The following is a 14071-nucleotide window of genomic DNA, read 5'->3' on the forward strand; positions in this document are numbered from 1 at the left end:
AAATAAAGGTGTAAACTATTTAATTTCCCAACTGTACACACCTAAATGCTGAGCCAAAATAAGGATCAACAATCAGAGTTTAATTGTATATTCGACGACGTTAAAAAGTCTGCGAATCTCTCATCGCCTCTTCATTAAACCGTAAAGAAATTACTCCCTATTTTATTAAGAGTTCAAGGTTTGGCTGAAAAATGCAAGCCAAGTTGAAAATGTTAAACAACAATGACAAACTTAATTATGAAAGAAACCATCGCATTTTTTCATTTCGAACGCACTCGGCTGTAATAAAGTCGACGTAATTTTTCACCAGTATTTTTTTCGAGTATTTACACAAGGCTGGAAGCTCTTTTTGGATTACATTCTCCAAACAAAAATAAAAGAATAAGAGTTACTTGTATATCTTTCGGTAAATATGGACCCGTGAATGAAAATTTTGATTTTTATTTTTATGCAAAGATGGAAGCACAAAGTTGATCCCCCACGGCGAAGTGGTTGTTTGTTATAAGGATTTGCATACATAAGAGAGATCTTGTCGTTTTACGTTTCGCATTATAGTCAATATCATATAAAATGACATGTTCTAGGGACACAGTTCATGTTTCTTACTCTTGGAATGCATCTCAAAGTTAAAAATTATTCATGAAGATAGTCGAAAAGTTTGTACAAGCTCAAGATGCAAGCGTTATGACATGCCATTCTCCTCCATAACTTAATTTTTAAAATTAGGACAACATCTAAAACGTCGACTAAACTCTGGAATTGTTAATTTTCTTTGCTTATACGATAAATCAACTCCCACGACTGCCTGAAACTCTGCTTATTTAGTGTGGGCGATGATGGAAACTTTAATGGAGCGAAGCTACATAATAAGAATGCGTCGTATCAACATCTGGGAAATGGATATATGACAAAAATCGTTCAGGCACAAAGCACATCCGAAAGCCCCTTGCTATCTCCAGAAAGAAAATCTAGCAGGAAACCTCATTCTCTCTTTATGTACATGGACATGCGAGAAAGTGTTTAACATATCTCGTCGATTTTTTTTACGACGCGAAAAGTCTACGCATGAAATATTAACAGGATTTCTTAACCAGGAAATTTCCATCGCGTTGAACTTATGAAGTTTTACCGGAACTGAGGCGAGAAAAACTGGCAGCATCAATCCCGAATCTTTGATGTGAGCACTAAATTTTCAAATGTGATAAAGGGTTAATTGGTGGGTTCGAGAACTTGGGGATGGAGTTTGCCTTTATTATACTCGTTTCTGGTGCAGTCGCTCGGAGTGCACTTTCTGTTTAACTAATTTTCTAATCCATCTTATTAAATAGTGAAAAGTAAGCGCACTTAGAGCTGAAAGCTCGAGACAAAAACAACCATTCCGACTGGACTTTCTTGGCGTAACTCATCTAAATTAAATAAACCTGATGTGGAGTTACAACGTGCAAGTAAAAAGTATTTTCTTCTTTTAATGTCCCCGAGGATTTTTTTACGAATTTTAGTTTAATTACAGGACAGGTACGTCGGCGGATCAATGCGATATTGAGTTGAGACATCTCGAATGATTTCGAGCTCTCTTCTGAGGGTATAAAAGCCGGTGCACTTGACTTTATTACCATTTAAAATATGAATATAAATCAGATGTTGGTTCGGAAACGTGATTTAAATACATAGATGAAGTAAAATTCTCTGGTAGTTTTATGGGCAATTTATTTATTTAGTTTCTGCAGGAGTTTTGTAATTTGAACCTCAATAAAAACGTGATCCTGCATTTGCATAATAAAAGCGATTCAGGTGCCGGTTTTGGCCGTCATAAAACAATGTTTATGTGACATATCAAGTAAAAAAGGCTCGCAGCGTATCTTTGGACCAAGGGCGGATATTTATTGTCGCATTCGATTACCGTGTTCGACACTATGTCGTTTTCAACTACTACACTCTCATTCTCCGGGATAACCGCACATTTAATCGAAACTCTCTCCATAGAGTAACTGCTTTTGTTCTCTTAATACGATTTAAAAGAGACGTGTATATGTCTCATAGTATCCAACTCGGCGTTGATTTATCGCTCCTATGAAATCTGGATTCGACCTAGGGAAGTGAATCGTGTCTAGGTCTCTTAGTCTTTGATAAACTGTTTTATTATAATTAATAGGGATGGTTTTATCAAGCTTAACGTAAAACAGATTTCCTACTGAATTATATTGCGATTTATTTTAATAAATGGCAGAGATTCTAATCCGTTACGAGTAGAAATTTATAGATAATTTGCACAGATTAGACGTTATTACACTGTTAGAGTAAACTTCATGTTCAACTCAAAGCCATGAAGCTTCATCACCGCAATTACTTTACCAAACGTTTCGGACGAAATTTCATCACAACACGAAATCATGCCGACAGAAACTGATACTACTGCATGTGAACATTGACCCGAGGCTCCCAAATTATAATAAAACTTTGTTTAATTGGATTCACGTCACGCTCCAACAACATCACACAATCCTTCGGAAAAGTAAAAGTGAAATATAATACAAAGCGAGGAACAATCCTGAAGCCGTTGCATATCGAATTAACGCCTCCAGAGTAGTGGTTTCGTTAATCCACCCCCAGCTACGTGAATTATGTTAAGGTGTTAATTCTCTTTGACACCGAAGCAAAATCTACAAAACACAGCCCCTTGTTCGCACTAATGAGGGCTAGAGTTCATTTGTATCAAATATCATGGGAGAGGTACGAGGATAAATCCTTGCTGACCAAGTGGGCCGCTCTTTACGTATTTCCCATATAAATCAATGACCCGCAAAAATATACATCCTCAATAAATTCTTATCACTGATAACAAATCGAACGAAAGCAACGGCAAAAAAAAATAAATGGTTCGAAAGAACATAGAGGCGTTGTTTTATTCAGAAGGCGGTCGAGATGTGGATTTGGGGAATCATAAACTTCAGTCAAGGGACAGTCAACTGTTCCAGTCTCACTCATTTTATCAACGTCTGCCAAAACACGGAAACTCTTCAGGATTTTCAATAATTCAAGGGTTCTCTTACGGTCACGAATAACAATTATGACCATTAAAATTAGCCGAAAGATCCATTGTCCATGTCGAGGACGTATTTGCATGTTTATAGTTTTCACGAACGTGGATTCGTTAACGTTGTTAACGATCGAATGGCGGAGTATGCAAATGAGCCCATCGAAATGCACGACGTCGACTGTGTTTAAAACATTTTCGGAAAAATAATACCTATACTACGACAAACTCATTAAAACTTATGCGGAATTTTCATTCAAATGCCCCAATTTTCAAAACTTGTGGAAAAGTATAAGTGCGTTTATGAGGATTTGCAGCTCATAAATTATTCAGAGGGAGTATAAGTACCGAAAAAATCCGCTGACTAATTTATAAATAAATTGCTGCGCGTGGTTTCAATATCACAATAGAAAATTGGTGGATGCGCCGAAAGATTTATCTCATACCGGCAACCGGGGCGACTTGAGACCGAAACCTAGCTTAAGGTTAATATTTAAAATCTATTTCTCTTCATACGCTTGTTTAGAAACTGTCATTGTAATCTGACATTTATCCTGCTGAGAATTTACCAATTTTCAAAAGAGCAATTTTGGAAAACAGCAAGATTTGAAAGAGATATGTTAGATACTGTAATGATATACGTCAATTTTGTTAACTAATGCTCCTATTATTTGACAAATGTGCAGAATTCTGCAGGAAAAAATATGTTAAAATTACAAACTACAATCGACAACATCAAATGAAAAGGTCAAACATAATAGACTTTGTTTGATGAAATTTAAATTTAAATTCGAACAGCTAATTCCTCTGATAAATTTCCTCTGACAAATCAAAACAATATTTTAACAACAAAAATACAATTAGATGGCAATTTATGTACTTTTAAATATAATATTTGTAACTTTTTGTGAGTATATTTGATATCAAACCTTAGTGAGGTCCAAAGGTTCATCCTGGCTTGCAATTTGGGACTGTACCCAAAAACTGTGTCGAGGAATGTACTTGACAGGGATATTTTTAAACACCAAAAGTTGCCGACATGCATGGCAGTATTTTGACAGGAACGTCAAAATTTGTAAACATTGATGAGACATTTACATTTCGCGTTGGAATAACACTTTCGAAAATATGAGGTTATTGCATTAAAAATTCGGATGGTTTTTAAATAAGTGGTTTCTTTGTTTGTTATTAACAGTGAAGTAATACAAGGTGTTTATAAATGTTTCAAGCATCAAGGGTGGCTATGAAATGTCAAAGAAATTTGCCGCTCATTACAAATGTAGGTTTAGATTTGTCAACTGACATTTGCAGTTAACTTCAAACATTAAGCAAAGTAAGTTTTAAGAAATAAACTGTTCTAGTTGTAGTTTAAAACCTCAAAATCGAAAACTTGGGCACAAAACCGTAACTAAAACGTCATTGAAGTAACTAACATTATAAATAATTTTGCTGATAGTTATATTCACCATGAAAACAAAGCGGCAAAATAGTGTACGACAGGAATTCCAAAGCCACGCTTGATACTAGAAACATTTATAAACACCTTGTAGAATCTGTGTTTTTGAAACACGAATGTTTAATCACCTAATTAAAGGATTAAAGAGGACAAGAGAAGTGATGCAAGTGAAACTAGAATGAAATCTTAACCGAAATCTTGGCCTACTCGTCCACAAAGAAGTAGTAAATTCAAATTTTGATAAATTAGCTCTAACCTTAACCACTCTAGTAGGAAACTGTCTGATTTTACTTCATGAATGTTTGCAACTGTACTGGATTTGCGAAAATTCAGCACACATTACTAACTTTATGACCAAATGCCCTACTTATGTCAAACTCTAAAGGAATCTTCAAACTCTAGCATTGTTAAATTTTTTGCAATGAATTGTTGTCAAAGGCAAACACCACTTTTCTTATAGTTTATAAATAATAAGCATAATGCATAGATGTCAATTTTATCTCTAAACCGAGCTACAAATCAGTTTTTGCTCCAAAAGTTTCTTCACACACGTTACTCTTTCTGCATTGATGTGCAAAATGATATAATGAAATCTTGAAATCATTAATCTGATATAATCTTGCCCCAAAAGCCTATGGATGAGTTTAGGGCGTACCTCTTCGTATTAGATGTAACGGATGTAACCTATCATTGCGAAGTCTTCAATGGCAGCTTACGCACCGGTCCAGTGTAAGAATGGACCGGTATCTCTTTTTTATGTTTTGCCAACTACTTTCAATTTACAGTGCAGTATTTAAGAGCCAGCGAAGTTCATAAATTTAAGTTTGTAGGTCAGTGTAACAAATTCATTTTGACATATTGACGTTTGACACAATATCCCCCTCTTCTTCAAAACACCCCAAATAGTACCAATTTTAATGAATTTTACTAACATAATACAATACACTGGTCAAGAATGTATACTAGTTAACACTAAAATGGGGGCCACACTATCAATTGGTATGACATATACTTAACTTTGGATAGGTTTATCATGAGTCTCTAGCAGCAATCAGTAATCGTTTACTAACTTTATAAGTTTGCGCTTTTGGTTAAAAAAAATTGCTTTTAATTTCAAAGATAAAATTTTACAAATTTGCATACGCTTATGACACCACAACTTAACGCAAAACTTTGTTATTTATCACTGTTAGTTTGGCATCGCAAAGCCTAACAAATGTAAAAAATCGAAATTTTTAAGGAAGCATTTGATAAACTAGCACTTTTTGCTTATATTTTAAACAGAATTTGCATAAAATTTAAAATAACAACTTAGATTTTGACGCATTTATGTTGAAAAAAATACATTTTTAAGCCGTCCCGACGCCAAAACTATCAGTGATAAGAAATAATTTTTTGCGTCAGATTTTAGAACTTTGTCAACTATAAGCGTACACAAATTTTCAACAACTTATCTTAAAAATTATAGGCGATTTTGAAGATTTTGAAAATGTCAAACAGTGTCGGACCCTGAATTGATTGTCACAAAAAAACTGAGGGTGACAGAAACAAAAGAAAGTTGTTTTTCTATTGAGGTGAGATAACGATACTCGATTCTCATTACAAAAATTGTGTGACAAAAGTTGTGATGATCAGTGTAATTTTTTTAATCGAAAACGTAGAGCCAGCCAAATTTTGGAAGATGTACCAATCAAAAATGTAGGTAAATAGTTTAATTAATGTTAAATAAAACTTCACGTGTTCTGTAAACTTTGTTTAAAATTTTATTAAAATCCGTTTACAGATATTAAAAATATGGACAAGAAAGTACAAACTTTGAAGTAAAAAAAAGCTCAAAGCTACTACAAACTGTAAACAAAAGCTCGACTTTGATATCAAACATCGCAAAATAAATTATGTGTACAAAGTGCATGTCATAACCGCATTCCCAAATTTGTTTAGTTGTGATATCTACTTTGCATTAATTTTCCGATATTTCAGAACGGAACTTATTGTGAAACATGTCAGATTAACGACGATACATCTCCGATCAATACATCGATGTTATTGTGTTTAGATAATGTATTACGTGGTGCGTTTAGGCAAACTTCATATCAGCAAATTTCGTTTGGAGCTGCAAAAACTAATTTTTAAGCAACTCCTGTAAGCTAATCAAGCGACTTATGCGAACTCGAATTGAATCAAGTTGTTACACAAGTTCACTTATTAATTTCCAACTTAAATTGCTCGTGATATTGAAATCAGCGATAATCAGAAAAGTAAGTTTTCCGCTCACCGAAGTTGAGGTAAGTAGATAAAATCAGGTAAAAATGGTAACTTCATTCTGAGGAGATGAGATGCACAATACTCGATCAAATTCTCGTGAAAAATTGAGATATGCTTCGCAGAAATTCGGTGGAAGTATTGACTTATTCGCAAATTGTCGGTAAAATGCTTCATCGGAAAAGTTTTCTACTTGAAATATATAGAAGCTCAAACGATATTTGTCAGAATCCCTAAATTACACTCCTGAAAGTTTATGCTAACGACAGCAGCTGTCTGAAATGATGAATTTCACAAATTTTCGCTTTAAAAGCCGTAATAGGGCAGTTAAAGACTACCGTGCAACTTGAACTCTGTTAAGATGTCGCAGGTTTGTCCTAATTTTTCTATGCTTGGGAAGTTTGAAGCAACCTGACTTTTTTTAATTTAATATTTAGGAGGCACGTAGTAAACATAAAAACTTGTGCTAACCCTTGAAACTTCGAAATATACTGTATACATGTTTTGTGTAAAATATAGAAAAGTAAGGCAACATAAAGCAGAAAGATGTAATTTAAGTCTTTCCTCACGGACTCATAATAACTCACGACAAAACATTTTTCCGAGCAGGCGGTGCAAAGCATTCAACAAATCATTTCTCGAGAATCATCAAGAAAAGCTGTGACTGTGGAATCCACCATGGAGACTTGAAAAATAACACAATTAAAAACCGAGCTTCCCCGCTCTTTTATTATTTCGAGTTTAATACAGGGTACACCACAACAAAATAATGTCGGAGCAGCTTTACAAGAGAAACTAGAACAGACGAGTTCTACAAAGAAAGCGCTCGCTTTTTGAGGGTCTATTAACCAGACATCAACAGTACCAATTCTCATTATCACGGAAATTAAAAAAAACACGACGGGGAGCGTATGGGTCGTAAAGGAGTAGACAAAGAGTAGTCGTTTTAAAGTTTATAGTCAAGTTGAGTATCTAGCGCTGTACTTTTCTGTTTTTCTTACATTACTCGCTAACAAAGTTGGTTAAGATCCGCGGGAATCACCCACTGGAGGTGAATATTAAATGTTTATGTTGGTATAAAAGTTCGAACTCGGCGTTTTTTCTTTAAAAAAAATGACAAATTCTTGCGTTTCCGGATTGATCTGAACGCCTAATTGATCCAAATGGCGCACATTAAGGAGCGTAAAGCGCCCTAAAGGGCCCTTGCCACCGAACCTTTACAAATACTTCAAGAGCTCGCAAATAAACAAACATCCAAACAAATAGCTTTTTTGGCGTTGACAAAAAGTATCGCGTCGCATCTGCTCCAGAAATGTACAACTGACCTTAAGCATTGACCTCTCGTGATTATTACCCCCGAGTTTGCAACCTCGCAAAAACCACCCGTGCCCTCCGCAAAAACCCAGCTTGAAATGCTAGCTCTTTCATTTTTATTCCTTTCCTGTCAACTAAATTAATTACGTTCAGGAAATTCTTGAAGCTGGGAAAAAGAGCCTCGCTTCCGGCGATTTTTTCATTGTGAAGTTCTATTTGTTGATAGAAAGTTGAATCCTTGTTTGCAGGTGCTGAAGACGGCGGATCTCGGAAATTTCGGGATTTCTTGCAAGAATGGCCTACACCAGGGACCGGGCCTTACTTTGACACCTCGATAAATTCCAACATAACGGGACTTGTTGGCAAAACTGTGTTGCTGCACTGCAGGGTGAAAAATCTCGGAAACCGCACGGTGAGTTGATAGCTTTATGGCTTTTTCAATCATCGGTCACACTGTCGAAGCAAAAAACTTTGCAAGAAATAATTGGAAGTTAGACTCCGACGTGAGGATCGAACGTGTCGTATTAAGCACGGAAAAAAGGCGTTTGGGGTTGAATAGTTTAGCTTTCGAGACGAAAACTTCCAAAAAGAAACTCGCCAAAAGTAGTCATTCGATTAGCACAAATTTATTCATCTGGCAATAAACGTAAATAATTTTTTATGTCTTGCTTTTTAATTACCCTGATTTTATTAACGCTCCTGTGCTCTCGACTTAATTTCTCTTTTGATTAATGACGGAATAGTTCCAGCGTGGGGAAAACAAGCAAACTACCCAAGGTCGCTACTAAAATTTCATTAATGAGCTTAGAAAATAGTTTACGGAATTAATAGCTATTAAATCCGAATCCTGTCTTTAAGATTCTCGGCTTCCGAAAATATCAAATGTTCAATGGCTCTCGTTCTCGTCACCCGATAAAAGAGGCGTCGAAATTGTCGTCGGGTATTTTTTATCGCTCGGATTCGCGAACAGGGGCGTAATTAGGGGGTTTAGGACGTGTCCGCGAAATAACGAGCACCTGTTTTTGCCCTGTTATCGCTCCGTAATAATCCTGCAACGTGAAGCGAAATCGACCTTTCGTAATTGCTTTTCCAGAGATGGTCGAACGAGAGCCATTTATTAATCGGGAAAGAAAGCCTGTACATCCAACGAATTCGATTTTGATATGAGAAACACTGAATCTATCGCTGTGTAACGCACGACCATTCATTCGGTTTTTCGTCCCCTTGCGAAATAACTTAGGATTTTCGATTTCCGCAATGATTATTTGGCAAAGGGCCAAAGACGGAAGCTGAACACAGAGTCTTAGTACAATCGCATAAATATTATAGATCTTGGGTGTCGCAAATAGTCGCGAACTCTTGCGCTAAGAAGAATCTGATTCATTCTTCTTGCGCTGATATCGGTAAAAGGATAAACGCGGAGACGCGAGGAAAGATCCATTAAATAAAATAAACCGGATAAACGGGTTTTAACGTCCTGCTGCTATCAGATTCTCGGAGAAATTTGCATTTGCACAATAAATTACTAATATTCCGCGCAAATATTTGCATTACGGTTGTAAATATCTGCAATGCCTTCTTTACGATACTTTGCAACTAGACAAAAGGGTACTTACAAAAGTCGGGTAATTCACGCTCGCTTGAATTTATCTCAAATATTTTTAGAATTATTTAATTAGTGAGACTGTTTTAAAACAGAGAATTCGAATATCTTAAAATCGATACATAAAATAATTAAAAAATTATCTGAGAAGACGTGTTTTGGTCTGTTTTGGTATTTGTATCGCCAAATGTGACATTCAGAATAATTGGTTTTATTTTATAGTTGGCATCACTGCACAAATGTAGGAGTGACGTTTCAAATACGATCTTAAAGTCAAAATATAACTATTTTAAGTACCAAAAATACCATTTTTGCGAACTAATCGTTGCTGTATACTGTTTGGAGCAGCAGATATGTATAAGTCTGCAAAAATTGCAAAATTTTCAGGCCGCCGTCCTTTTTTAACATTTTTGGAGACATATAAGTAGGCCGAAAAACGGCGTTTGGCGACCTAGATCTCCAAAAAAGAAACTAGATATTTTTTTTGTTTACCGGTTGGTATTGCGCTGTCATCAATTGACGCAGGAGTGTGCTAAAGTATTTTAAATGACGTTAGAATGTTTTATTTCCAAAATAGTTACTACGAGAGCAACCTTAAAAAATAAAAGTTACTAAATCAGATGTTTGCTCCGACTTCTAAAAAGCATTTTCCAGACTTGTGATCGAAACTACTATTTTAGGCCGCCGTTCTTTTTGAACGTTTTTGAAGACATGTAAATAGACCGGAAAACGAGATTTGCAAGCCTAGGCCTATAAAAAAAAACTAGATTTAGATTTTTTTTTGTTTAACGGTTGGTATCGCACTGTCTGCTGCACGGCGCTGTCACTATTAAAACTTTTAATGCGAAAACAGTATCGCGCTATAAAGTTCGAAAATCTAAATTAATTTCATTTGAAGCATAAAAACAGTAAACAATTTGTCTTTTTATTGTTACATCTTTGTAGGAAATGTGATTTTTGGCAGTAAAACAATAATAACAGGTAAAATATAGTTACTAGCTGAGAAACCTTAAAGAATGGATGTCACTAGATCAGATTGTATTTTTAATTTTTTTTCGAATTTGCCGCTTTAATAGGTCCATTAGAGTACTCAATTTGGAGTCGTTTATAGGTATCTATAAAAGAACTCAAAGTAGGAAATTTTGTTTTTTAAGAATTGGCAGAACTAATTAGTCTGGCTGTCACCTGTTTCCTGTCAAGTTCTTGGTCAATTTGGATTTTACGATTCGTGTTTAATAAATTGCTGCGTGAACAAAAAATGTATCAATATAATTGAATTGTCCTTTGCGGCCAACAATAATTGTACCTAAATACAACGTGTTTATAAATGTTTCTAGCATCAAGGGTGGCTATGAAATGTCAAAGAAATGTGCCGCTTCTTACAAATGTGGGTTTCGATTTGTCAACTGACATTTGCTGTTAACCTCAAACATGAAGCAAAGTAAAAAGTTACAAAGTTTTGAGAAATAAACTGTTCTAGTTGTGGTTTACAATCAGAAAATGAAAAACTTGGACACAAAACCGTAACTAAAACGTCATTGAAGTAAGTAACAGTATAAATAATTTTCAAAATAGTTATATTCACAATGAAAACAAAGCGGCAAAATAGTGTACGACAGGAATGCCGAAGCCACGCTTGATGCTAGAAACATTTATAAACACCTTGTATAACAGATGTGAATACTGGCTGTGAGGTTAGGTTACGTTAAGTCAAAATTCAGTGATGGTGAAACTCAATAAATGTCAAATTTTAAATTGAATTTGAAAATCAAGTGGCAAGTCGTGGTTACAAAACCATTACCAATCGTGTAAAACGAAAAGTCTTAGAATCGGAAAATTTAATTTTTTTATTAAAAAAATGGTGCAAATTCGAAAAAATAGTATAAAGGACTTATTTTATAATGGCATTGGTGCACTCGTCCCATACAAAACTCGCCTACGGCTCGTTTTGTACACCGGGACCTTGTGCACCAAATTGGCCATTATAAAACACGTTCTTTAATATACTATTTAATTTTATTGGCTTAAAATATAGTGTGAATCACACGTCCAAAAATGCATTTGGAAGTTTTCGTGTTACTACGACTAAGCTCCGCCTCGTATTTGCAATTTCACTCACACTTCCAAAAGAGCATTTTCCGGCTTTGTGATCGAAATTACTATTTAGGTAGGAATGTACGTGCTGCAAACTACATTTTTTCATTAAAAACTCCCAAAAACACATTCAAATCGCTTCGCGAATTTTGGTAACCTGTCACCATAGTAAACATCAGATTGTTTAAGATAAACACAAAAATTGCCATTTTTTTGGCTTAAAATGCAGAATTCTGAAAAAATTACTGAAAACGCAAAAAAAGTGTTATATTTGCTTACAAACTTAATAATAATTAATTTATATTGATTAACCTTTAAGATCAAATACAGATGTTGACTGTTGTATTGAACCACTGTGCTTTATTAGTTGTAATGACAACTTTTTGGGATTGAGTCAGAAAAAGACTCATTTTAAGGACTTAATTGAGTCCGAAAAATAGCAACTTTAAGTAGGATATACTAAAATCACCCGATTTTTGTAGAAGAAAACTAAATTTAAAAAAAAGTAGTGAAAACGTGGCGGTAAATAGGTACAACCAATAATTTCCTTTGATCATTGCGAAATTTGTTGGTAAAGTTTAATGAGCAATCCTGCTTCAGTGCCAAACTAGTCAAACCTCGTCATTTACCGAGACTAAACATTAATTTTATCAACATGTAATTAACCAAGTTTTACCGCCCCGGGACACAGTACGAAAAATAAATGGTGCAAAAAATAACCTGATATTCTTTTTTTTATATTTGAATAACTCAATGAGGTGTGACAAATTGATTCAAAAGCGAATCGTCTTTTTCAACAGTCGGGCACATTTTTCCCGTAAACCCTTTGTTTACATTATTGGGGCGAACTTCGTAAAGATAAGTTTTTCTGAATAAAGCGCCTTGGAAATCCTTAGAGAAAACAGAAGAGCATGAAAAATCAATGATATAACACAAAAGATTACATCCACTTTTCAAATATCTATTTGAGCCAGACTTATGGAAGTTACCTGAAATTTATTTATAATGAAAGCAAGCAAGTGGCAATAATTTATCATTAAATGAGTAGATAGTGAAAGTGAGTGGCGGAATTCGTTTTAGTTTAGATGTAATTTACTGGTTGGTTTAGAAAGTTTAATTGTGGGAAAATAATATTTCTAACTATCGTCTTGGTGAGTTATTCCAGAACCCTCCTCGGTTTCAAAGCAGGTAATAGATACGAAGGAAGAAGGGTTATGTATGAGACTTTCCTTTGTAGCAATCTGCTGATGTATAACTTTCACAACGCCATTGTGTGCCTCGGCATTTTGTGAACTTGGAACACTAAACTTCCATCACCCAATTTCTTATACCTGGATGATTTCGTTACCACCATTATCGATAACTCGATCACATTTCATAATCTTTATACCAAAATTTTCAAATCATTAAATATTACAACCCCGAGACTTTTAAAGTGTAAGGGTGTATATTCTCGATAACGTCTCGGCTTATGAAAATGCAGATAGCACGTCGCTAGAAGGGTAACTTATAAACATGCTTGCTGAAAGTTGGGGCCTTCAGAGTCCCAGAAGGACGGAAGCGAACAACAGATTTCATTACCCAAGGAGGCGCTCCATCAAGCAGGTGACGAGTACTTCCTTACGGTGCGTCCTTCCGCCGTTTTGTTATCCTTGTTGGCCTGCGACCCGACACATTTCTGATATTTACTGCTATCTTGCTTTACTCCAAAGATGGGAAACCCCTCAAAATAAACTTCTGTGTGATCGTAAATTTTACGATGCGTATTACGGGCTAACAAAGATATCGCGGATTTTGCGTGAAGATAACATTTTTCAGCAATCCATTAGTACTCGAGGCGAAATATTCAGAGGACAAATACAATTTCGATAGCAAACAATCCACTTGTGAATCACAAACCGAGAATTACTTATCCAAACACTACAAATTCTTGACTGTTATACATAATGCATCAGAAAGGGCAAATAATGTGTATTTCCATAGAGAAATCGATAAACCAGTCCGCAACTAAAATGTACAGGTCACACAACTTGCGAAATTTGTTTTTCTGACTTCACAGCGGTGATTTAATTTAATCGTGAATTTCCGTGTTGAAGAGATTAAAGCTAATAAATTGAATTAGGAATTTCGCGGATGCGACGAGGTTCCAAAAATTCATCAATCATGTGCGAACACCTCCGAGGCAATATAAATTCAATTTTTAATATTTAAACTCTATTATTTTTACTTTGGCTGTATTGATTACGTTGCTCAACAGAATTGAACTTTTTATGACCTCTAGATAATTGGGAAAAACGTGCCCGTTTAA

The 14071-nt window shown here is 35.2% G+C and overlaps 1 protein-coding gene across 2 annotated transcripts in view; it reads left to right on the forward strand.

The window, feature by feature from the left end:
- dpr8 (defective proboscis extension response 8) overlaps window positions 1-14071 on the forward strand; it is a 63242-nt gene that overhangs the window by 17010 nt on the left and 32161 nt on the right. For both annotated transcript variants that reach the window (XM_088038962.1, XM_088038963.1), the window contains exon 2: window positions 8315-8478. In XM_088038962.1, the coding sequence (XP_087895088.1) occupies window positions 8315-8478 (164 nt within the window). The remainder of the gene's footprint in view (window positions 1-8314; window positions 8479-14071) is intronic.

Source organism: Gnatocerus cornutus, chromosome 6 (genome assembly GCF_029298725.1).
Source record: "Gnatocerus cornutus isolate USDA-ARS CGAHR chromosome 6, icGnaCorn1.1, whole genome shotgun sequence".
Lineage (NCBI taxonomy): Eukaryota > Metazoa > Arthropoda > Insecta > Coleoptera > Tenebrionidae > Gnatocerus > Gnatocerus cornutus.